Genomic DNA, 26,212 nt, shown 5'->3' on the forward strand with positions numbered 1-26,212 from the left:
CCTAATCAAACGCCACAGCTTCTGCACAGCAAAAGAAACAGTCATTAGAGTGAATTGGCAACCAACAGAATGGGAAAAAATTTTGCAGTCTACCCATCTGACAAAGGGCTGATATCCAGAATCTACAAAGAACTAAATCAGATTTACAGGAAAAAACAAGCCCATTCAAAAGTGGACGAAGGATATGAACAGATACTTTACTAAAAAGACATACATGAAGCCAACAAACATGAAAAAATGCTCATTATCACTGGTCATTAGAGAAATGCAAATCAAAACTACATTGAGATACCATCTCATGCCAGGTAGAAGGGCGATCATTAAAAAATCTAGAGACAACAGATGTTGGAGAGGATATGGAGAAATAGAAACACTTTTACACTGTTGGTGGGAGTGTAAATTAGTTCAACCATTGTGGAAGACAGTGTGGCGATTCCTCAAGGACCTAGAAATAGAAATTCCATTTGACCCAGCAAAACCATTACTGGGTATATATCCAAAGGGTTATAAATCGTTCTACTATACACATATATAACACATGCACACAAATGTTCATTGCAGCACAGTTTACAATAGTAAAGATCTGGAACCAAACCAAATGCCCACTGATGATAGACTGGACAGGGAAAATGTGGCACATATACACCATGGAATATTATGCAGCCATCAAAAATGATGAGTTCGTGTCCTTTGTAGGGACATGGATGAACCTGGAAACCATCATTCTCAGCAAACTGACACAAGAACAGAAAATCAAACACCACATGTTCTCACTCATAGGTGGGTGTTGAACAATGAGAACACATGGACACAGGGAGGGGAGCATCACACACTGGGATCTGTTGGGGAGAGGCAGTGGGGGGTGGGGAGTTGGGGAGCGATAGCATGGGGAGAAATGCCAGATATAGGTGAAGGGGAGGAAGGCAGGAAATCACACTGCCATGTCAGTGCCTATGCAACAATCTTGCATGTTCTTCACATGTACCCCAAAACCTAAAATGCAATTAAAAAAAAAAGCCTGAGAGTTTGAGAACTTTCACAACCTTGATCCTTGTTTAAATCCCATCAAGGTAATATTCAGGTTCCAGAACAGAAGGTTTTACCACATCGTAAGCCAGAAAGAAACACAGTTATTTTTTATGTGTTAATCTAAATTTTTTGGCTGGGAGTGGCCTAATCCAAGAATAACAGCCATCCAGACTGTCTTGACAGTGTAGAGTAAGGACCATTTTAATGTAACCTCTCTCCAGCATCCCCTTTAAAAATCTAAGGTGCCCAAGGTTTCAGCCTGCCTTTCTGTGGTCCTAATCTCCACACTTACAGGCTCCACCCAGACCTACTCACCCCTCCTCCGCAATTTAAGGCTCAAAATTACTGCTGCTCATTAAGATGTTTACTCTCTACAGATGATCTCAGCTACCAATTTGGAAAATGACAAATTATTTCACCCAGGTGAGACTTGTGGCCCGCACTATCCTAGAGGATATTTCCTTTTCTTTTCTTTTTGAAATGGAGTCTTGCTCTGTCACCCAGACTAGAGTGCAGTGGCACACTCTCAGCTCACTGCAGCCCCAACCTCCCAGTTCAAGTGATTCTCCTGCCTCAGCCTCCCGAGTAGCTGGGACTATAGGCCTCCATCACCATGCTCAGCTAATTTCTGATTTTTAGTAGAGATGGGGTTTCACTTTGTTGGCCAGGTTGGTCTCGAACTACTGGCCTCACATGATCCCCCTGCCATGGCCTCCCAAAGTGCTGAGATTACAGGCATGAGCCACCCTACCCAGCTGACCTTTACTTTCTAAAAGGCAATGTTTATCAATAGAGATGCTGAAATTGTAGACTTTCAGGTTTTAAAACTAGGTAAACAGCTGAGTGCAGTGGCTTACACACCTGTAATCCCAGCACTTTAGAAAGCCAAGGTGGGAGAATCACTTGATGCCAGAGTTGGAGACCAGCCTGGGCAACATAGTGAGACAGTCGCTACTAAAAATAAAATATTAGTGGGCATGATGGTGTGCACCTGTAGTCTCAGCTACTCAGGAGGATGGCTTGAGCCCAGGAGTTCGAGGCTGCAGTGAGCTTTGATTGCACCACCGCACTCCAGCCTGGGCAGCACAGTGAGACTATGGGGGGAAAAACAGAAATGAAGTATTGATATGTGCTACACCTTGGATGAACCTTGAAAACGTTATGCCCAGTTTAAAAACGAAGTTATAGAAGAAACATATTATGATTGTATTCATATGAAATGTGCAAAATAGGTCAATCTACAGAGACAGAAGTAGACTAGTGGTTGCCTAGGGCTGGGAGTTGAAGGCAGGGGAACTTGGGGGAGATGGGGTTTAGGCTTTCTTTTAGGGTTGATGAAAATGTTCTAGAATTGTGGTATTGGTTATACAGCCCTATGACTACTATACCAACCATTGAATTGTATACTTTATTTTTTTATTTTTTTGAGGTGGACTTTTGCTCATCGCCCAGGATGGAGCACAGTGGCATGATCTTGGCAAACTGCAACTTCTGTCTCCCAGGTTCAAACCATTCTCCTGCCTCAGCCTCCTGAGTAGCTGGGATTACAGGCACCTGCCACCACACCCAGCTAATTTTTTGTATTTTTAGTAGAGATGGAGTTTCACCATGTTGGCCAGGCTGGTCTCAAACTTCTGAGCTCAGCTGATCCACCTCCTCAGGCTCCCAAAGTGCTGGGATTACAGGCATGAGCCACCGTGCCCAGCCTGTCCACTTTAAGAGCGTCTCACTCTGTCACCTCCGAGTGCAGTGGCAGGATCATAGCTCACTGCAGCTTCCAACTCCTGGGTTCAGGCAATCCTCCCACCTCAGCCTCCCAAGTAGCTAGGACTACAGGCATATTCCACCACACCCAGCTTTATTTTTTTTAATTTTTTTGTAGAGCTGGCCCCTCGTTTTGTTACCCAGGCTGGTCTCGAACCCCTGGCCTCAAGCAATTCTCTTACTGTGGCCTCCCAAATCTCTGGGATTACAGGTGTGAGCCATTGTGTGTGGCCTGAATTGCAGTTGAAATCACTGAATTGTATAGTATGTGAATGATTTATCAATAAAGCGATTAAAATGTTTTAAATAAGTAGTATAAGGAAATTGTTGTACTTTTATATTTAAACATTACATATATATTTTGAGATGGACTTTCACTTGTTCCCCAGGCTGGAGTGCAATGGTGTGATCTCAGCTCGCTGCAACTGCTGCCTCCCAGGTTCAAGAGATTCTCCTGTCTCAGCCTCCCAAGTAGCTGGGATTATAGGCATATGCCACCTCGCCTGGCTAATTTTTGTGTTTTTGGTAGAGACAGGGTTTCGCCATGTTGGCTAGACTGGTCTTGAACTCCTGACCTTAGGTGATCACTTGCCTTCGCCTCCTAAAGTGCTGAGATTACACCTTGCCCAGCCTATTTGTTAGAAACCAATCTCACATTCATTTCCCCAAAGCATAAAGGACAGAAACACAGATTTTTGTCTTCTGGGACACTCTTACATCCCCAGATCATTCATCTTCCTGTGTCCCTGCAGAACTGTCAAGGGCTCAGTGCAGAACCACTCCTGTGAATCATGGACTTGCAGGCTTCTGGCAATGAAACACTTGAATCCTATAGGGCCATGTATTTTTCTTCCCTCAACAATAAACTGTATTTGAAGGTTAAAGAGCACAACAAATTATTTTTTTCCTGTACAGAAAGATCCACTCCATTAAGATTATCTGAAATTCACTGGGTAAGGTATTTACACAAAGCTAGAGTGCCAGGCTGGCCAATCTTAAAAGTCAGATGCTTAACTTTTGGGCTCTTGCTGTTTTCTCCCTTTCTTTGGCCAGGTTCTTTAGCTCTAGGACAAGGGATTAAGTTCCCCACACCTGTCCCCCATACCAAGAATGCAGATGGAAAGAATAAAGAAGCTTCTTGGAGTTCAAGCTCCATTTCCTGTTCTGGGGGCTCACACTTAAGATCCCACCCACTCCTGAGCCACTTTATTTCCCTTCTTCATGCATGGCAGGCAGGGCTTGGGTGAGAGTTCTGGGAGCAATTTCAAAACTGCTAGTTGATATGGTTAGGCTTTGTGTCCCCACCCAAATCTCATCTTAAATTGTAATCCCCAGGTGGGAGATGACTGGATCACGGGGCAGTTTCCCCTATGCTGTTCTCATGGCAGTGAGTTCTCACGAGATCTAATGGTTTTATTGGCAGTTTTCCTGGCTCTCTCTTGCACAGACTCATTCACCTGCCACCACGTAAAAGATGTGCCTACTTCCCCTTCTGCCATGATTCTAAGTTTCCTGAGGCCTCCCACACCATGCAAAAATGTGAATCAATAAAACATCTTTCCTTTATAAATTACCCAGTCTTGGGTAGTATCTTTATAGCAGTGTGAAAATGGACTAATACACTAGTCTAGAGGTGAATTCAGAGCAAGCACCAAGAGATACCAAGCAGAAATAAACGAACTACTGAATCAGAAAAACAAGCAAAACTTAAGTAAACTTTATTTTCAAAATGTTTGAGATAGAAAAGACAACGGCAAAGCCTAACAATAATTAACAAACCAGCCCTAGAATGGCAGAGTGCTCCTGTGATGAGAGGGGCTAGGGATGGAAAGGTGAGTGGAAGACACAACATTTTTCTAGCTTCAGAAAGTCAGGGAGCCCAGATAACAGCCTGAACATCATGGAATTGGTTACAGATTCTTTACAAAGGTGTTTACCTATGGGAAGGAGAAAACCAGAAATTTAATTTCAGATTTTTAACAGAATTTTCAATAGTCCACCCCCAATGCACATGCAGCTATGGGGTTTTTGTGAGGAAAGGAAAACAGGCATGGAGAAGAAATGTGAGCAGCCCAGGGTCATATAGCATCAAGTGGCAGATCCAGGAATAGAATCCAGAAGTCTCATTTCCCTAGTTTTAGAATGCCTTAGAGAAGAAAGTCAGCTGGCAAGCACATGTTACAAGTCAATTATTTAACAATTATTAGTCCAGCATACTTTCGAGAATAGGAATTATATTTGTAATTTGTACAAGATCCCATAGGCCTTGGAGTGTGAAATGCAATGTGAGATGCAAAGCACAAGACTCATGATATTGAACTTTGAAGCAAAGGCCAGAAAGATAAAAGTACAACAAATAAAAACCACTAGAAAGCAGGAGTTATAGTCCTTCCCACCTCTCTCATGAGGTCTTCTTGTTTGGTTACTTCCTCAGAAAAATCATCATTGACATCCAACACCAGCACTGGAATATTCATCAAAGCCTCAAAGTGGAGCCTATGAGCAGCAGGAAAGTTTGGGGGACAGAAAAAAACAAAGTAACTTGAGTCAACCTTCACATATTTACCAAGTCTTAATTATTCAGAGAAGAGATCTAAATTCAACATGGCTTCTCAATGAAACTGCATGTAAACAGCAACAAATTCAATAAAGTTGGCTGGAAAGAGAAAGGTTAAGATTTCACTTCATTCTTAAGAATGATACTAGAGGTCACAGCGCCAAACATTTTAAGTGGACAACAAACCAAGCCTAAAGGGAGGGCAGGCAGAATATAGGAATGCCAACTTAGTAAAATGGACAATTTCTCTAACATTTTTTAGCCCTTCACACTGAGCCAACTATCACCATCGATCATAATGTTCAATCTAGGGGAATGTTAAAAAAAGAAAGAAAGAAAAAGCTGGAGAAAATAGAATCTAATAAAAAGGGCCTTAGAATGCACAGATTATATTCAATATTAAACAACTTTTTTTTTTTTTTTGGAGGAAAAAAACAACTCACTCTGTTGCCCAGGCTGGAGTGCAGTGGCGCAATCTCGGCTCATTGCAACCTGTCTCCCAGGTTCAAGCGATTTTTCTGCCTCAGCCTCCTGAGTAGCTGAGATTACAGGCACCCAACACCATGTCCAGCTAATTTTTGTATTTATAGTAGAGACAGGGTTTTACCATGTTGGCCAGGCTGGTCTTGAATCCCTGCCCTTAGGTGATCCACCTGCCTTGGCCTCCCAAAGTGTTGGGATTACAGGCGTGAGCCACCGCAGCCAGCAATATTAAACTTCTGAATTGGAAAATGCTTGACATTTCCAATCATTTCCAGTATATTCTGAACCTTCATAAAGGGGGCTGCATGCTGAACTTGTTTTTAACAACTGGGTGTTGGGAGGCAGGTGGATCTGATCCATTCCTTTCTCCACTTACTTAGTTGTCTTGTGAAAAAGCCAGGCTTCGTGTTGGCCATGCAGCTGCTCTAGATAGGCCAGTTTGATTCCTTTCTCCTCCTCCCTGGCCCTCTGGTACAGTCTCTTCAAACAAACCTAAAAGACAATCCCCAAGCCCCGATGAGCTCATTTGCGGTTTTGGCTGCTACAATGCAGCCTTAGCTGGGCTATGAGGCCCACCTGTAATGTCTATCTTGGGCATTACAAGCCATGCCTTTGCTTCTGCTGTCTTGTTTTCTTATGCAATCAGACGATCTACACCATTCTCTCCATCTCCACCTTAAGCCTGCTCTTCCTCTGGAGTATCCTAAGCTGGTTAATGGCGAATATCGTCCATCCAGTCATCCAAGCCAAGGACCTGGAATTTTCCTTGTTTTTTCTCCTTCCTATTACATTCAGGAAGTCACTCATTTCTCTTTCATTTCCAGTTGGTTCTTTCCCCTCACATCTGCCCTTGTCGGGTCCTCATTGTCTCTCACCTGGATTACAGGAGGAGCCTTCTGACTTTGCCTCCTGGAGGCTGGAAGTATATGGACACAGCACAGGTGTAAGGTTGAAAAGTCCAGGAGTAAATTCCTGCCTTCATAGGTACTTGCAGTGCAATCTTTGTGGGATTCTATTCCTTCATCCTCTACCCATCCACAGGTCACTGAGGTAAGTTATATTGAGCTCCTGGCAAAAGCTGTTCCCTCCTTCCAGTGTGTCCCCTTCACTACACCCTTCGGTAGTCTGGCAATATAATGACATGACTTTCCTTGCTGAAAAGACTTCACAGACTCTTTACTGCCTACAGCCATAGCCCCAGGGTTCAAGGCAGTATGTATGAGTAGCATCACATCTATACAATGTTAGGTAATTTGAAATATCTCTTTCATATCATACCAAACATTCACTCAGGAACAGAATGTAAAATTTGCACAGATTGAAGATAAAACAAAGTGGAAAAACAAATGAGGCTTGAGACTAACTCTCCTCCCCCCGACTCTGCAGAGTGTGCATAATTCTATTCTGTACTCATCTGGTAGTGAAGTTTTATGCACATTGGTTCAGAAAATGACATCTTTACCTGTCACACAAAGCTACCCCTCCTACTTCTCAACTGCCTTAGCTCTTCCCGTGGACTCACTGCTTTAGCCAAATTTGACCTCTTTGCTGGGGAACAGGCCAGGCTCTTTCACATCTCAAAATTTTTGCTCCAAATGTTTGTTCTGACTGAATTATCCTCAGTCCTCTCTCTGCTTGACAAACATTTCATTATTCAATGTCATCTGTCCTGGAAGAATAGATGGATTAACTCACTAATTTAAGACTTCTCGCTTTCAAATACTTAAGAAATGTAAACTTAATTTCCAAATGTAGTACACAATAATCCCAAAGACTCAGGGATCTTTGCTGTTTCCCTCTTGTCTTACCTTTTCTCTAAGGAAACAAAATTATACAAACAAATTTCATTAATGATCAAAAGGTATATGCAATTGCAATTATATACTGCCAGACTGCCTCCTTTGAGGTTAACCAATTTACATTCCCACCAGCGAGGTAGCTTTAGGACTTCTAAGCATAGCAAAGCTATCTAATTTTCCTTTCTGAAAAAAAAAAAAAAAAAAATTGTCTGCTTCGTGAAATAATTTTTTTTTAAAAATTGAGATGGAGTTTGCTCTGTTACCAGGTTGGAGTGCAGTAGCATGATCTCAGCTCACTGCAACCTCCACCTCCTGGGTTAAAGCAATTCTCCTGCCTCAGCCTCCCCAATAGCTGAAACTAGCACACCACCATAGCTGGCTTTTTTTGTATTTCAGTAGAGACGGGGTTTCACCATGTTGCCCAGGCTGATCATAAACTCCTGATCTCAGGCAATCTAGCCACCTTGCCTTCCCAAAGTGTTGGGATTACAGACGTGAGCCACTGTGCCCGGCCAAAAATAAATTTTTTTAAAATGCGGCTTTATGTTTCCAAGGTACACACACAAAGGCAGAACAATTCTTTTTATGAAAGCAATTTATAATTATTCATTCACTGCTCGCAGACAAACATTGAAACTAACATTGATCTATTAAAATAGGCTAATAGATCTCTCTTTACTATTAATTTGCTCAACAGAGCAAATGGTTTTCCTTTAGAAGTTAAGTCTTTACTGGTGGCAGTATTGGGAGAAAAAAAAAAGATGACAAAGTAAACTCCTACTTTGAGCATTTGTCATAACTCTCGCTTTACTGATATGGTTATAACAAATTCTATTTTTTTTTTTTGAGACAGTCTCACTCTGGCACCAGGCACCAGGCTGGAGTGCAGTGGCACAAGCTAGGCTCACTACAACCTCCGCCTCCCAGGTTCAAGCAAATGCTCCTGCCTAAGCCTCCCAAGTAGCTGAGATGACAGGTGCACGCCACCACACCCAGCTAATTTTTGTATTTTTTTTAGTAGAGACGGGGTTTCACCATGTTGGCTAGGATGGTCTCAATCTCTTGACCTCATGATCCGCCCACCTCGGCCTCCCAAAGTGCTGGGATTATAGGCGTGAGCCACCATGCCCAGCCTCTGTTTTTAAAAATCCCATGCAAACAGTGCTTTAGTCTGGCCCCTCTTCATCTTAGTCCTCATGAGGAAAACACACCTGAATGTGAACAGGAAAGACAATGTAGCTGCAAGTGGCAGAGGAGACCTTTTACTGGTCTTCTTAACCTGCCCCACCCAGGAAGAATAACTGTTCTGATTGCTTGAAGTCAGAGACAGGAAATGGAATGTAACTGCTAGTGGGTCTTTTCAATATGCCTCTCAAGCCCAAACCCAGGTACCATTTGTCCCCATGCACCTCCTGCATGCTGTCCTCATGCTATGCCAATCCCAGGCAGGGCCTGGCTTTTTGATGTACACTGATCAGCTGCACTATCTTCTTGATTCCATGGGGCTGGGTAGGAACACTGAGGCCCAGCCATTTCTCTTCTGAGTTTTAAAACTGTTGGCTTGCTTTTTTTTTCTTTTTAATTTTTAAAGATGGGGGTCTCCCAATGTTGACCAAGCTAGTTTCAAGCTCCTGGCCTCATGCACGACTCCCCAAGTGCTGGAATCATGGGCATGAGTGAGCCACTGTGCCCGGCCTGACTTGTTTGCTTTAAAAAAAAGGTTTATTCATTTTAGACAGGGTCTTGCTTTGTGGCCTAGGCTGAAATGCAGTGGTGCAGTCATGACTCACTGCAGCCTCAATCTCCCAGGCTCTAGTGATTCTTCCACTTCAGCCTGCTGAGTAGCTAGGAATACAGACACACCACCTGCTTGGCTAATTTTCAGATTTTTTGTAGTGGGGGGGCGGTCTCACTATATTCCCCAGGAGGGTCTTGAATGCTTGGGCTTAGGCAGTCCTCCTACCTTGGTCTCCTAAAGTGCTGGCATTACCAGGTGTGAGCCACCACACTTGGCCTGGCCTGGCCCGGCTTGCATTTAAGAAGTTAAGGAAGTAGGCCTGGCATGGTGGCTCACGCCTGTAATCCCAGCATTCTGGGAGGCTGAAGCAGCAGGATCACAAGGTCAAGAGATGGAGACCATCCTGGCCAACATGGTAAAACTCCGTTTCTCCTAAAAATACAAAAATTAGCCATTCATGGTGGCGGGCACCTGTAATCCCAGCTACTCAGGAGGCTTCGGCAGAAGAATCACTTGAACCTGGGAGGCAGAGGCTGCAGTGAGCCCAAATCACACCATTGCACTCTAGCCTGGGCAACAAGAGCAAAACTCCATCTCAAAAAAAAAAAGAAAAATGAAAAAAGTAGTTACGGAATAGGTAGAAAGGAGCAGAAGGCCCTACGAAGTCCATCTGACATGCTCAAAACTCAGTATTTACTAGACCTCTGAACTGGAAGATTGCACACTTGCACAGCTTTTTACATAGTGATATGTCAACTTCTATTCTGCTCTTCCCTTGGGTACAGTTACCTTTGAATTTCACAGAAGAGGTCAAGTGTGACTTCAGGGAAGAAATATGGGCATTCCTGAATCTCTGGGTCTAACGCCATCAAAACAGCATTAAAATCCCCATCTCATTCTAAAATGGATAAGCTATTTTTCTTTTCTGCCATTAAGTTGTAAATAATCCTTCAAATCTTCTCATTCTACTCCAGCTAAAATATTTCAACTAGCCACTCCAAAAGGGCGGATCTGCCCCCAAGTTATGATGATCTCGTCACCATTTGCTATGGTTTAAGAGCATACCCCCCAGCACTCATGTGTTGGAAAGTTGGTCCTCAGAGTGGTAGTGTTGGGAGGCGGGGACTTTAAGAGGTGATTAGGTTGTTAAGACAGATTAATGTCACTCTCCTGGGACTGGGTCAATTCTTGCAGGAGCGAGTTCTCACTCTCGTGGGACTGGGCCAGTTGCCATGAGAGCAGGATGTTATAAAGCAAGGCTGCTCCTCCCGTTTTGCCCCTTTTGCACGTTCCTGCTCCCTTTTACTTCACCATGTGATGAGGCAGCAGGAGGCCCTCACTGGAAGTTGAGGCTGCCCAATTTGGACTTCCCAGTCTCCATAACTGTGAGCCAAAATAAGCCTCTTTATAAAGTAACCAGTTTCAGGCATTCTGTTACAAGGTCATTCAGAGTGCACAAAGAAGAAAAGCAATTAAGACTTTCTTGCTCTCCTTGCTGGGTCCAACTTCCACTACCCAGAAACAAGAGCCTCTTCAGCTAGCCCAAGTAGCCCCATTTTGCTCCCAGGAATGAGTCAGCCCACTTCCTCTCTCACTCCTCCCCAATGCTGGCTTCACAGCACTGAGCTAATTGTGCTGAAGTTCTGTTTCTCTTGGAAAAGGTTAAGTCAGCATTCTCACTTCTCCTAATGCTCAGCTCCTCAACCTCCTGCTTCTTTCATGCCAGCCACTCCACGACTCCCATAGGAAACCTGTTACCTCTAGATTCCAACTAGGATCTTTACTCAGTCCAACCTTACAGCACTCACTTCTCTTTGACCCAGGCCACAAGACTTCCTGGGGCTCAGAACTTCTCTCTCAACTTGAACCCAACAATTTGACACTTCAAACTGTCCTCTTTGTGAGGCGACTCCTCTCCCCACAATCGATGACACTTATCCTTACCCCTAAAGTATAATCCCCTTTTTCTATTCCAGCTCCCATGCAATGAAGACTATCAAAGTAAGTCAAATAAATATGACCCACCTGGTCAACTTGCAATCAATGCATCTAACTTTAGTGTAGTTCGATTTATGGAAGTTTCTTAGGCCTCTGGCCTCACTGAAACTTTAGTTCAGTTTTAATTTATTTTAGAGACAAGTTCTCACTGTCACCTGGGCTGGAATACAGTGGCAAGATCACAGCTCACTGCAGCCTCAAACTCCTGGACTCAGGCGATCCTCCTGCCTCACTTCCCCAGTAGCTAGAACCACAGGCACACATAACCACACTTGGCTAATTTAAAAATTTTTTTTGTAGAGATGGGGGGGGTCACACTATATTGCCTAGGCTGGTCTTGAACTCCCGACCTCAAGTGATCCTCCCATGTCAGCCTCCCAAAGTGCTGGGATTCCAGGTGTGAGCCACCGCAGCCAGCCCAGTTTCATTTTAAACCTTAACCCTTATTTATTTCTGTAGAATCTCTTATTCCCTCCTATGATCTAGCTTTTGCCTCATAATGTCCAGAAACTCTCAACACAAAGATCCCCAATATCTGGTCCCAGTCACATTCAGGGGCCTCATTCTTCCTGGTCATCATCTTCTTAAGACCCTTTTTTCCAGTCCTCTCCTCGTTGGCTGGTGTGAAGCTGTGTGACGGGAGCTCTCCCACTCATCCTCTGGTTCTGCTCAGTCTGTTCTCAGGCTCCTTTCTGCCCACAAGTCTCAGTTCCATCTCTAATAAGCATAGCCTCTAGCTTGGAGGCAGCTTTCCTTCCTTTTAACAGTATGTGGTATATCTGGCATTTGACTATATATTGGAAGTATGTCTCAATAGCTGAGAACAGTACATCTCATAAAAATTAAAAAACAAACAACAAACACCTCTCACCTTGACTCAGAATCCCACTCCAGAAGAGCCCCTAGAGATCATCTAGATTAAGCCATTGGATTTTACTAGCAAGGATCTTTCTAATGGAAAGGTCTCCAGGGGCTGCCCAAGGTCACTACAAGTCAGCAGAAACCAGAGTTCACTTCCATCTCCAAAGACTTTGGTGCTCCTGCAATGACATCATCCTACTGCATGCAGGATGGCACCAGTCAGAGAGTCACAGAATGGAACTACTATAGTCCCTCCTCCCTTCCCAGTGGCATCAGGGTTCAAAAAAGATTAGGGCAGTATCGATGAGAAGAGAAAATTCTCCTTCTCCTCCTCACATCTTATTCAGGAAACCATTGAGACTACTACACACACTGATGACCCCATCAGAGTAAAGGAGTTGCTGAGGCAAGTGGCTGCAAGTCAAGAGTGTCCCACTTGCAAACCCTGAGTGATAAAGATGATGCTCGATTTGCTCTGTTGTTGCTGCATCAACAGGGATCCTTTCATGCATAGTCAACGGCTTTAGCACTCTGCTGCATGAAGCCAGTGGGGAATGGGGTGCTCAACGCTGGGACTGGAGGGTATCCCCCACTGCTCTCCATGCTGCAGGTAATGTCTATGCTCTAATTTCTCCAACCAGAAAATCAGGGGCTCCGCGAATGTCACTTCTTAGGTTTCATATGGCCCTAATGTCTAAGGCTTTAGGTTCTGTGTTACCTGGGGAGAAGCCTGGAGGTAGATGAAGCCATGTAATGTGAGCCGGCTACCAAACTCCCGCAGGAGAAAAGAATGCCAGTCCTGATAGATATGCCACTCGATGTCACTGAGGGAACCATTTTCAAAAAGATTCTTTGCAAAGATATACCTGGTTGAAAATGGAAGTGGGAGAGGGGAGAGGGAGGAGAATGGGAAATTGAATGAAAGGCACGAGAGAGAGAGAGAGAGAGAGAGAGAGAGAGAGAGAGAGAGAGTGAGTGAGAGAGAGAGAGAAGCAGAAAAATCAATAACCAACTTGTTCCGTGTCTGTTCAAATCACACTTAACCTTTCTAGCTCCTCATCAATCCTTAAGAAATCTAAATTCTTAACCCATATCTCCCTCCCTGCTCAATACTAAGATGGGAAATAGGATCTAGACTTTGGAGGCTGAAACCACACCTTTCCAGATGGATTGATTCACTGGAAGAAGAGGAACAGAAGATAATATCATTGGCCCCTAACAATTTTCTCTACTAGAAACCAGTCAGAACATACAGCAAATAATATATGTAAACTTGAACTTTTGGGATTTCTTTATTATTACTAAAGCAAGGCCCCAAACAAACAAGTGAATCCAGTGTAAAGCCACGCACCAAATTTCATACAAGGGCTGAAGGCTTCTGAGTCTCCAGGCTACTTAGCCATCCTTTTGTCTAGCTGAAACATGCAGAATAAATAGTATTTATATGATGTCCTCTATGGAGCAGAAAATGCACTACCTACTAATTTTAGTATTACCAAGAAAGCAGACTCTTCTGGAAAGTGCATAGGAGCTCTTGCTTGCTTCCTCTGCTGTTGAGTTTCTAGTTCAGATAAAAGAAAGCAAAAGCTAAAAATCAAACTAACTTTGCCCCCTGCTTATTTCTAGGACCAAAAGAGCATCTGGTAAACAGGAAATCAGAGCTAAACACAAACGCAAACCTGGGTCAATTCTGCTTTCAAGCCTCAGGCTTTTATGTTTTAATACAAAACATAATTTGCATCCTAAATAAGGGACTCCAGTTTTCAAGGCTATGCTCAGCAACTGGCCACTTCGGAGAAAATTAAATTCAGAACCCTTGTGTATGATGGTTCAGGAAAATGCAAACTGCAAGGCTGTGAGCATCACCATTAAGAGAATACCTTCCAGAATAACATTCCAGAAACATTCACTAGCTATGTTACCTTGGGCAAGTCACCTAAATCCTTTCAGCCCATTATTATGAGGACTTGTATCTAATCCTCATAAAGTGCTTAGAAGAGTGACTGGCACATAGTATTCAAAATATCTTAGTTATTATTATAACTGCTTTTTGTTAGGCTATGAAGAAGCTTAGAAACTCCAAAACTAAACTTTCCCAGTCTGGAATGGTTTAGCCATAGTCTAGTTGATGAAAACAAAGAAAAGGATAACATTTTAAACTCAAAATGTTTTTGGCTTCTTCACAGATAACTAGAAAATGAAATTAAGATCCTATAAAGTAGCCATGCACTGTGGCTCACACCTGTAATCCCAGCACTTTGGGAGGCCGAGCTGGGTAGATCACCTGAGGCCAGGAGTTTGAGAGCAGCTGGGCCAACTCAGTGAAACCTAAAAATACAAAAATTAGCCAGGTATGGTGACATGTGCCTGTAATCCCAGCTACCTGGGAGACTAAGTCACAAGAATTGCTTGAACCAGGAGGCAGGGTTTAAAGTGGGCCAAGATCACACCGCTGCACTCCAGCCTGGGCAACAGAGCAAGACTGTCTTAAAACAAAACAAAAAGATCTTATAAAGAAAAATTAAAGATTTGCTAATAAGCCCTATGAAAGCGGTTCTTGGCTCTCTTGAGAAAGAGCACTTCCTTTTTTCTTCGAAGCTCACAGTGGTGATGGGGTGAAGGGGTAGAAGGGTGTGGTGCTGAGTGGGAGGGAAGTACTGCAGACTGAATGCAGGGACTGCAGGGCAGAACAGGGCGTTAAGGATCTAGGAGTCAGGGCCTCTGCTCTAAAACCATATGCTAGTGTTTCCCTTAACTCAAACAGAAATGACTAAGATTTCTTCCTCCCTATAATCAACTCTCTCAGATAACCTGTGTTCCTCCTTTGGAACAAGTATCACACATGTGAGCATGTGTTCAGTCCCTGTTAGGCAGGAACTGGTGCCTCAACAGAGGAGGCATTCAATAAATCTGTGCTGAGTGAACAAAGTCTAAATTACCCTCAGGATTAGAATTTGTAATTAGTTTTCCTTTCTGTCTCAAAAATGCCCTCATTGAAGATAGCACCGGGAAGAATGTTGTATGCCCATAGTGTAATCAATTCTTACCTCTTCCTTTACAAGTAAAGGTTAAGATCCGTGTAGCTTATTAATGCATTTCTAATTAACAAAGTGTTTCTACTTCACTATTTTCCTCTGAGGGTCTCACATGCCTACTTTATGAAGGGACTAGAAATAAAAACTGACTCTGGGCCGGGTGTGGTGGCTCACACCTGTAATCCCAGCACTTTGGGAGGCCAAGGCGGGCGGATCACCTAAGGTCAGGATTTCGAGACCACCTTGGCCAACATGGTGAAACCCCATCTTAAGGAAAAAAAACTGACTCTGTTTCCAAGTAACTCATATGATTTTCCAAGTAACCCATTCAACTTCTGAGTCCGAGAGGCATGGCTTGGGAGAGAAGAGAGGAAAACAGGTAGGTGGCATATCCAACAGCTGAAAAAGAACTAAAACCTACAGCCCAGCTATTTGTAATTCACATGTTTAGCTTTTATAAAAAGTAGGTTCTCTCGGGTTATATAAAGAAGGAATGCATAGTCTATAGGGTTTGTTTTACATATCTTACATGATTTGGGGGTAAAGTCAGAAAAATCACTTGTCATTTACAAATGTCCCCTTATTTTTTCTTCTAGGAGGCTTTCTGGAAGCACTAAGAAATAGAACTAGTTTGTCTAATTTGGTAGTAAGAGTAATCGAGTGTCTTCAGCAGTGAATAGATAACAAAAATGTACCATTTTCCATTTTGATAATTCAAAGAGGCTTAAGAAAGATCATTCTGCTTGAAAGCACCATTTCACACTGATAGCGGTCATTCATAGGCTTCAGACAAGAAAAACCCCAGCAGTGTCCAGATCAAGCTATCCTGACTTTGTCTCTAGGCAGCTTAACCTCAAGTCACAGCCTGGTCTCTGTGGCAGAGCCAAGCATTCTGGAGCCTGCATGTCCTAGCTCTTCTGGAGCAGATGGGCTCACTTCCCAGGGTAGCTGCTAGCCTGCATTAAAAGTGACTTCACATCTCACTCCCTCAGGTGGTCAGGATGATGCCATCCCTGATCTGACACAGGCACTGATGCCCACTAGACTCTGGCCAGCAAGAAGCCCTCTCACAGAAGAAGGGGTCAAAAAGGGCTAAATCTGAGACAGAAGCCAGTTTCACAGATGTGCTATTTCTGCCTAAGCATCCTTTCTTGAAGAATAAAAAAAAGGCTGAAAATATCTCTTGTATCACTTTTAGGAACAGAAATTTTAATTCTGTCTGTTTTTTTCTTTAAGAGGATAACCAACCACTGATTCATTTGATTTCCTAGAATATACACTGCTACTTAAGTGTCTATTCTGTGCCTTTTAGCATGTGATGATTATATTAGGTGGCTACCAGCTTGCTCCATGCCAGAAAATAAGGAAACATAAGGTAATCAGTAGCAATGTAAGAAATTTGAAGCATTCAGTTTATGAAAACCACAATTTCCTTTCTTAACATAGATGACAATTTGGTAGAAGTAGAACTCTGGACAAATCTGTATAGTGTTGTCTTTAAAAAAGACGACAATTTTTTAAAGCATAATTCTCAATGACCAGAGCAGTGTAGGATCTGTGCAAGAAGAGTAAACAGGCAGCATTGAGCATGGGGCTTGTGACCAGTGGAGGGCTTGGCGTCTTACCTGTCACTGTACACAGATCTCTCAAAGATCTGTACTGGCTTCCTGGCCTGTAAGAGTTCCTCAGGGAAGGGCTCCAGCTGTACTTTTAGGCGGCTCATAAAGGAAAATGTCTGGAATGTGTAGGACCATCGTGCTGGCTCTCGGTACATCATATCCAGCAAGTTTCCAAGACTCTGGGCAGTGCAGGCCTAGAGGATGATTAAAAAAAAAAAAAAAAACTTCCTAGAAAGCATATTTACTCCATAACGTACACCCCTCCACACACACCCCTACCTCCCCCAAACAGGTTTAATAATAAATGAGGGAAGGAATTACAAAAGTTTCCTTCCACCAAAAAGGTAAAATCAGATCCCCAGCTTAGTCAAAATTTCATAATCAGGCTGGGTGCGGTGGCTCATGCCTGTGATCCCAGCACTTTGGGAGGCCAAGGTGGATGGGATCACCTGAGGTTGGGAGTTCAGCCCAGCCTGACTAACATGGAGAAACCCTGTCTCTACTAAAAATACAAAATTAGCCAGGCGTGGTGGTGCATGCCTGTAATCCCAGCTACTCGGGAGGCTGAGTATAATATAAGCCCCGCTACTCGCGAGGCTGAAGCAGGAGAATCGCTCGAACCCAGGAGGTAGAGGTTGCAGTGAGCCAAGATTGCACCATCGCACTCCAGCCTGGCAACAAGAATGAATCTCCGTCACAAAAATAAATTAATTAATTAATTAAAAAATAAAATAATCGGGGATGAGATTTTTTTTGGGGGGATGGAGTCTTGCTCTGTTGCCAAGGCTGGACTGTGGTGGTGTGATCTCGGTTCACTGCAACCTCTGCCTCCCAGAAAATCTCCTGCCTCAGTCTCCTGAGTAGCTGGGACTACAGGCATACACCACCATGCCAGACTAATTTTTGTATTTTTAGTAGAGACGGGGTTTCACCATGTTGGCCAGGTTGGTCTCGATCTCCTGACCTAAACCTTGTGATCCAACCGCCTCAGCCTCCTAAAGTGCTGGGATTCCAGGTGTGAGTCAAGCACCGGGTCAGACATTTTCCTATTAGACAAGACTCTCTAAAGGGAGATTACATGCCACTTTCAATATAACAAAAGCAGAGGAAGAACCATATACAGAATTAACACCATCACTGATTGAGGGATTTGTAAAATCTGTCTGGGGAGGAAATAACAGTCGACAACCAACTAAAATTTAACTTGGAATCAAATCTTTCCACTATAACACTATCTCTTTTAAGCTTCCATCTGTAGCTGTTTGTTAACAAAATTTCAAGGCAAACAAAAAAGCAACTGCTTATTTGAAAATCCAACCAATCAACCACCAAATAGAATTGTATCTTTCATATAAGGACTAGAATTTGTTTGTTAAAACAAACAGAAACAAAACCCTCCTTCATTCTAGAGACTTTGTGAAACATAATTTGAAGTGTTTCACTTACTCGGCATGTACAAGTAGGCACAAGTGTAGGATGTTCAGCAGCCCAGGATTCTATTTTTTTTTTTTTAAAACAGAGTCTCACTCTACTGCCCAGGCTGGAGTGCAGTGGCTCAATCTCAGCTCACTACAACCTCCACCCCCTCTCCCCATCCCAAGAGGCTCCTGAGTAGCTGGGATTACAGGTACCTGTCATCCCCACCAGTTAATGTACTTTTAGTAGAGATGGGGTTTCACCATGTTGGCCAGGCTGGTCTCGAATTCCTGACCTCCGGTGATCCACCCGTCTCACCCTCCCAAAGTACTGGAATTACAGGAGTGAGTCACCACGACTGACCGGCCCCAGATTCTTTTCTGGGTCTGCCTGTTGACTCAACAATGCAAAAGTGAGTTTTGTACAAAAACATTTTGGATCTATATTTATTCATTTAATCACCAGTAACTGAAGGCCTGTGTGGATGAGGCGCTACATGGGCAGGGTATCATAAGGGTATAGAAAAAGGACCTAACATTTATTTCAACCTTTACTGTGCATACCACTGTCCCCATCTACTTTTTAAAACTTTTTTTTTTTTTTGTAGAGATTGGATCTCACTTTGCTACCCAGATTGGTCTCAAACTCCTGGGGTTTGAACAGGCAATTCACTAAAGAATTCAAAGACACACAAAACATGGCTTTATGTTAAAAAACAAACAGCATAGCTACAATGATATTCATCATTGCAACATTGTTTATAATAGGAAAAATTAGAAAACAAAATATTCAAAATAGAGGACTGGATAACTAAATGATAATATTCACATTGTGTAGTACACTACAACCATTAAAAGGACATCACTGGGAAAGGAAGATCTTGTCTATTAAGTCACATGCAGGTGACAATCACAATTTTTGTTTCAAAAAGCAAATGTATATATATTTTATACATTTATGTAAGTGTATGTAAATCTATACATTTTCTTTGTAGAAAAAAGTCCATTTTACCTGTGAATAATGGGATTGTAGGATGATTAATTATGTATTGCTGCCTAACAACAAAGTTCAGTTGCTTAAACATTCATTATCTCAGTTTCTAAGGGGCAGGAATCTGGGAAGCAGCTTAGCTGGGTGGCTGGGCCTCAGGGTTTCTCATGATGTTTCAGTCAAGATGTTGGCTGAGGCTATGGTGATCTGAAGACAGGACTGTCGCTGGTTCCTCTGGTGTGGGCCCCTTGAAAAGGCTGCTTCCTGAGGTTTCCCCCAGAGCAAGATGAAAGCTACGGTTGGTCTTATGACCTACCCTAGAAAGGTATTTCTGGTTTTTGCTACTTTCTATTTACTAGAAACAAATCACAAAGTCCAGCCACATTCAAGGCAAGCATCATGCTCTACTTCTTGAAGGGAGGAATATCAAACAATTGTGGACATACAGTCATGTATCCTTAACAACAGGAATATGTTCTGAGAAATGCGTCATTAGGCAATTTTGTCCCTATTGACCATCATAGAATGTACTCACACAAACCTAGATGGGATAGCCTGCTACACACCTAGGCTATATGGTATACCCTATTGCTCCTAGGCTACAAAGCTGTTATCGCATCCTACTGTATCACATCCTAAAGGCAACTGTAACACAATGGTATTTGTATATCTAAACACAGAAAAGGTGCAGTAAAAATGTTGTCATAATCTTATGGAACCACCATTGTATACATGGTCTGTCACTGACAGAAACATTATGTGGCCCATGACTGTATTTTGAAATCTCAACAGGTGACCTGTGGCATACTCAGAAAAAGATATATAATTTATTCCTACATAGGAAAGTTAATTTTACAAATACACACACAGGCACACATACAGATATATAAATAGACAACTTAAGAAGCAAAAGTCCTCAATAGGCATGATATGCCAGCCACAAAAGGTAACACAATTCTGGGTTGGAATGAAAAAGAAAAATGGCACCCGGGAACAAGTTCCATGATACTCTGTCCCACTCAGACTATATCCAGAATGTTCTGTTTACCTCCAAGTAGCACTCTTAGTAAATTCAAAGTGGAAAGTGAACAAATTAGGGGTCATCACTTAGGTAAAGTTACTTCACAGTAAAGAATAGCCTGGAGGAAAACTGGAGATGTTTGGCTTGAAAGAGAGAAGACCTGACCAGGCTTGGTGGCTCATGCCTATAATCCCAGCACTTTGGAGGCCAAGGTAGGTGAACTGCTTGAGCCCAGGAGTTCGAGACCAGCTTGGCCAACATGGCGAAACCCCATACAAAAATTAGCCCAGAGTGATGGCGTGCACCCATAGTCCCAACTACTTGGGAGGCTGAGGCATGAGAACTGCTTGAACCTAGGAGGTGAAGGTTGCAGTGGGCTGAGATCACACCACTACACCTCAGCTTGGGTGACAGAATGAGACTCCGTCTCAAAAAAAAAAAAAAAAAGGTAGAGAGACTTGAGGGGGAGAAAGAACAGGAAAATCATTGACTTCAACTATATATAGGGTTGTTACAGGGAAAAGTTAAAAGACTTAGGAGGCAGAACTTGAACCAATGAGTCAGAGTCACAGGGGTGAAACGTGGCTCATTAAAAGGCAGAATTGTCTAGTAATTAGAGTTAAGAACCAGAATGCGCCACTCGGTGAATGTTCAGGTGGTGGCAGGAGTTCATGGTGCCTGAGGAGGCATGGTGCTTCCACTCCTGAGGGTTGTGTCAAAATAGGTCCTTCCTTACTCACTCATGTGGCTGGATGCCAACAATATGGCCTCTGCTAAAGCTGTAGTCTCAACACCAGGGCCTAAGCCATGAGGTATAAGTGAAATGTACCATGCTTGGCATAGTACAGTGCCTGGCACGTAGTATGTGCTCATAAATGTTAGCACTTACCTCTCCCATTGACTCAAAGTGTGGCAGGAACCTCTCTAATATCCCTTCCAATTTCTAAGACTTTATTAAAAAGTTAAAATCACTATAATTAGTTATTAATCCTAGTGGTTAGCTTTAGTAATAACATAAATACTTAAGTGTAGGAATGACAAAATTCATCTTCAAAGCCATACATGATGGTTGGACATGCTTTGGGAAACCACAAACAACAGAGGCAGTCACTTAGATAGACATATAAAAACCACAAAAATCAAAACTACACATATTCAAACAAGTCATATCCTCTCTGGTGTATGTGGTCTGCTTTCTGGAATGAAGCTATTTTAAAAAGGATATTCAAACTGGGCTACTTTACCCACTCAGAGTAAATTAAATTATGACAATTATTCACCCATGCCTGCCAACTACCCACCACAGCTAAAAACTTACTTTTTGGGTGCCAGCAGCCTGGATATTCTGCCATCTCGCTACAGGTTCTGTAGCTACGTGCCACTCTGGGTAAGTTTTCATGAGTAACTTCACAAAGGTGGACTTTCCCACAGCTGCAATGCAAACAGCATGTATTGGGATGCTTCCCAAAACAGGGCTGAAGGAGAAGGCTAGCTGCTAAACTCTGGCACAAACACCCAACTCAAGGGAATAAGTATCAGTTTTCTGAATTTCAAACTCAGCAGCCAAACCATTGTCAGACTGATAATAGGTCAATCCATGCAAACCAGAGCCATCATAATGAATACAGCCAACAAGGAAGAAAAATTCCTTCAAGATTTAATTTGCAATTTCCATGTCTCAACCTTCCAGAGGCAGAACATTTAATAAGAGTTGAAAATATAAAAGTAGATGAAATCAGCTCCATAAGTTCTATCACTTGAGTCATCCTATTTGTACTGTGACAGTATAAGATTTCTAAGTTTTTCAAGATAAAAAATAAAAATGATTACAATCCTTCATTCAACAAATCTAACAAATATTCATGGAGTGCTGACTATGTGCTCAGGACTGTCAGTCACTGTGGGTACAATGATAAACAAAACACAGAATGGATTTTGCCCTCACAGAGCTTGTCTGGGTAACAGATAGTAGACAAACAAACAATTAAATACTAAAAAGTTGTGTTAGGTGCTACAAAAAAATGCAGGATGGCCCAGGAGGTCAGAAAAGGCTCCTTTGAAAAAATGACATCTAAGGTGAGACCTGAAAGATGACAATTCATGCAACGGGAAGAGAAAGAACTTGCCACACAACAATACAGAAGTTTGAGGCCCTAGAAGCCAGTATGGCTATAGCATGAGCAAGTGATAGAGGAATGGCTCAAAATGGGTTTGGTCACAGACAAAGGAGGCCAGGGCCAGGTCACACACACAGGGCTTCATAGTCATGATAAGAGGAAATTCTATTCTAAGGGCAATGGGAAGTCAGTGAGGATTGGTTTTAAGTAGGGAAATTACAAGACTCCTTTTTTTTTTTTTTTTTTTTTTGAGATGGAGTCTCACTCTTTCACCAGGTTGGAGTGCAGTGGTGCGATCTTGGCTCACTGTAACTTCCACCTCCTGGGTTCAAGCGATTGTCTTGCCTCAGCCTCCCAAGTAGCTGGGACTACAGATATACACCACCACACTCAGCTAATTTTTGTATTTTTATTAGAGAACAGGGTTTCACCATGGATGGTCTTGATCTCTTGACCTCATGATCCACCAGCCTTGGCCTCCCAAAGTGCTGGGATTACAGGCCTGAGCCACTGTGCCTGGCCGACTCCTCATTTTTAAAAGATCACTCCACCAGCTGTGTAAGAAAGGGCTGAAGCAGAAGCAGCAGACTAGTTAAAAGATACAGCAGCTTGCCCTGGGGTGATGGCAGAGGGGTAAAAAGTAGTGGTTGTTTCGAGAAGCATTTTGGAGATGAAATCAACCTAGTACCACAACATTCAAGTTATCTTTTCCCATTTATACCAAGGTTTGGCCCATACCTCCCTGAGCTCCACAGACACTATTCAAAAACCCTCCAGACATCTCCATTGGGACATCCCACAAACACCTCAAAGTCAACATATTTCCTAAATGAACTAATTATCTTTCCCACCAAACTGAGCTTCCTCCTGTATCCCAGACCACAGGGTATGAACACACCATCCACTCACCGACAGAAGTCCCTCCTCTGGCAAACCTCAAGTGGCCACCAAATTCTTCTGCATTTGCTTCTAAGTTTTTCATATTTGTCCTTTTCTCTCCATTCCCACCTCCATGCTCAAGAACAGCCTCTTATCATCTCTTGCCTTTCTGATGCTGGCCTTGCCCTCTTCAGTCCATGCTCCATACTGTGGTCAGACTGAACACGAATAGCGCTGCTTACAATTTTTTGACAGCTCCCTAATGGCTACAGCATGGGCAAGCGATGGAGGAGTGGCTCAAGATGGGCGTGGCCATATGGGCAGTCCAGGGCCAGGTCACATAGGGCCTTGTGGCCACGGTAAGAGCTCTGAATTCTATTCTAAGGGCATTGGGAAGCCAGTGACATCTGAGCTAAGATCTGAACAAGCTTCATAACAAACTCCAAACTCTTTAACATGGTCTGCAAGACACAAGATCTGACCCCTGCGTATTCCTCTCTGACCTGGGCTTTCCTTCAGGCAGCCTACACTCCTGCAGAATCAAACTCCAATCACGCCATGTTCTCTCTTGCAAATATGACTTTGTATATGCTCTCCCATTTCCTGAAGCACCTCCTCTCCTCACCTGACCAACTCTTACTCAATCCTCAAGGCTCTAAGATGTATCTCCTGTGTGAAGCCTTTCCAGATCCTGACACCTCTAAGCTGGATTAGCTAGTCCTCCTCTGTGCTTGGCTTGGTATTCTGGGTGAGACTCCCTCACTATAATTGTTATTGTTTCTCCAGCTAGAGGATGGGGCTCCTCCAGGGTAGAAAACAAAGTACAATCTAATAACCTGGCCAAATGAATAAAATACACAATATATTATTAATTTCAGTTCCCTCTAAAACCTACATTTGTGAAAAATAAAAAATGGATCTTTAGACTGTATCTGGAGCTCATTCTCCTCTATCAGAAGTAATCTTTCTCAAGAGAAAGAAGGGGGGCATCCTTCCACTCATGGTTACTGATTGGGGTGCTGATGTCTCAGCACAAGAACCCACACATCTGATAGATGACATTTACTACATGCCACCCCAACTCCTCTCTGAATAGGCAGGATAAGAACAAACAGCATGAATCTGTGAATTTGTACAGTCACGCTCATTGCTCAGTCCCCACCTCCACCTAACTTGTGTGTGCTTCTTCACATTTGTTCAAGCCTTGCTCTTCCCACACTCCAATGAATAAATGCCCTCCCCTGCTCTCCTAGGCCTGTGTCTAAATTCTTTTCCCCACCAAGCCTAAGGTCCCACTTCTTCAGGACTTCTCTAGCTCTGCATTCCTACCACACTGGTCAGGTGCCAAGTGGTTGAATGTGTATATTATCAGATACCTGTCTGCCCTGAGTAAGCCTTCGCTTAAAATATTTAATCCAGATTGTTAGTATTTAGATTGTAGGTTGTTTAATAAGTCTAAAATATGGTCCCTGTCTATAGGCTAAAACGTTATTTTAATATGAAAAGATAAATGTAGCTGATTTGTTAGATGGCTGGGATTGAATAATTGTTAGAATTACTTATACATTTTAAAAGTTAAAAACAATTACCTTAAAAAAATTGCTGCAGATGGAAAGGAAGGGCTCTGAGGTTTGAGAAATGCCAACTTCACCTCTGAGGTCAGACACTGTTAGTTCATCTAACAGCAGTCAGGACTCCAAGAAATTGACTCATGCAATTTAAACACATAAACTCTGGAATGCCAACAAATTAGATGTAATAGGAAATATACAGTTTCAATGACTGGAACAGTAACATCTAATACCCAGGGTACTCTGTAACCCATGCCCCATTCCAAGGCTTCTGGAAAGCCAGGTTAGTAATCAGAAGGCAGCTTCCACACACAATGACAGTAAATGGTGGTGAAAGGTCCTGAGAGCTGTGCCATTCATGTTTCTGGGGCTTGGAGAGCCTGGATAATTCACTATGGGGCAGTATGTCTTAAACTAATTCCACTGCAATTGAGCTATGCCAGGTACCACTCCAGCCTGGTGACAGAGACTCCATCTCAAAAAGTAATAATAATAATTCAAAGTTATATATTTTTATTAAAGCCAGACACAGTATAACTTTCTCAGTGCTGTGATACCTGATCATAATAGGTTTTTTTTTTTCTAAGACAAATGTTTCCAGGTGTTCACAGGGGATTCGTTAAGAATGGTGGTATTTGGCTCTCCACTGCTTCAGACGCCTCCTCCTAGTGACCAGAAAACCCTGGTCTACAGAAAGTCATACTTCTTTAGCCAAACTCTTGATGTCATTATCTCAGACTTACTACAATTTAGTTATATCTTAGCTTAGCTGTTATCTTTCCTTTTGTTGAGATGGGGGTCTCTCTCTGTCACCCAGGCTGGAGTATAGTGGTGCAATCCTGGCTCCCAGGTTCAAGTAATTCTCCAGCCTCTCAGCCTCCTGAGAAGCTGGGACTACAGACATGTGCCACTACGCCTGGCTAATGTTTGTATTTTTAGTAGAAGTAGGGTTTCACCATGTTGGCCAGACTGGTCTTGAACTCCTGACCTCAGGTGATCTGCACACCTCAGCCTCCCATAGAGCTGGAATTACAGGCATGAGCCACTGCACCCAGCCAGTACTTTCTTAAGAGTATACTGCTTCAACATGTTGATTTTCATTAGCTCCACAATTCTCATTCCACAAGCTGGGCCAGAGTTCTGTTGTTACCACTCATCTTTTCCTAGGCCATGCTTTTTTCTCCCCACAAAATTTTCTATAAACTTACAATGCCTACCATAGCTATGTATCGCTAAACTCTAGTAATAAGATAGCATGTGATATAATAACCAAAATAATAGATCCTATTATTTTACATTTAATACAGTTGTATTTCATAGGAGTCTATATTTATC

The 26,212-nt window shown here is 42.8% G+C and overlaps 1 protein-coding gene across 3 annotated transcripts in view; it reads right to left on the bottom strand.

The window, feature by feature from the left end:
• Positions 1-4,488: 4,488 nt before the first annotated feature.
• Positions 4,489-26,212, bottom strand: part of DGUOK (deoxyguanosine kinase) — a 29,442-nt gene continuing 7,718 nt past the window's right edge. Inside the window, exons 2-7 of one of the 3 annotated variants that reach the window (XM_002757603.7) lie at positions 21,629-21,741; positions 16,890-17,077; positions 12,948-13,095; positions 6,210-6,325; positions 5,190-5,289; positions 4,489-4,730 (exon numbers count right to left, since the gene is read on the bottom strand). In XM_002757603.7, coding sequence (XP_002757649.1) covers positions 4,704-4,730; positions 5,190-5,289; positions 6,210-6,325; positions 12,948-13,095; positions 16,890-17,077; positions 21,629-21,741 — 692 coding nt within the window. In that variant the 3' untranslated portion in view covers positions 4,489-4,703. The remainder of the gene's footprint in view (positions 4,731-5,189; positions 5,290-6,209; positions 6,326-12,947; positions 13,096-16,889; positions 17,078-21,628; positions 21,742-26,212) is intronic. The other 2 variants (XM_017964233.4, XM_008980493.5) reach the window with 2 other exon arrangements.

Source organism: Callithrix jacchus, chromosome 14 (genome assembly GCF_049354715.1).
Source record: "Callithrix jacchus isolate 240 chromosome 14, calJac240_pri, whole genome shotgun sequence".
In the NCBI taxonomy this organism is placed as follows: Eukaryota; Metazoa; Chordata; class Mammalia; order Primates; family Cebidae; genus Callithrix; species Callithrix jacchus.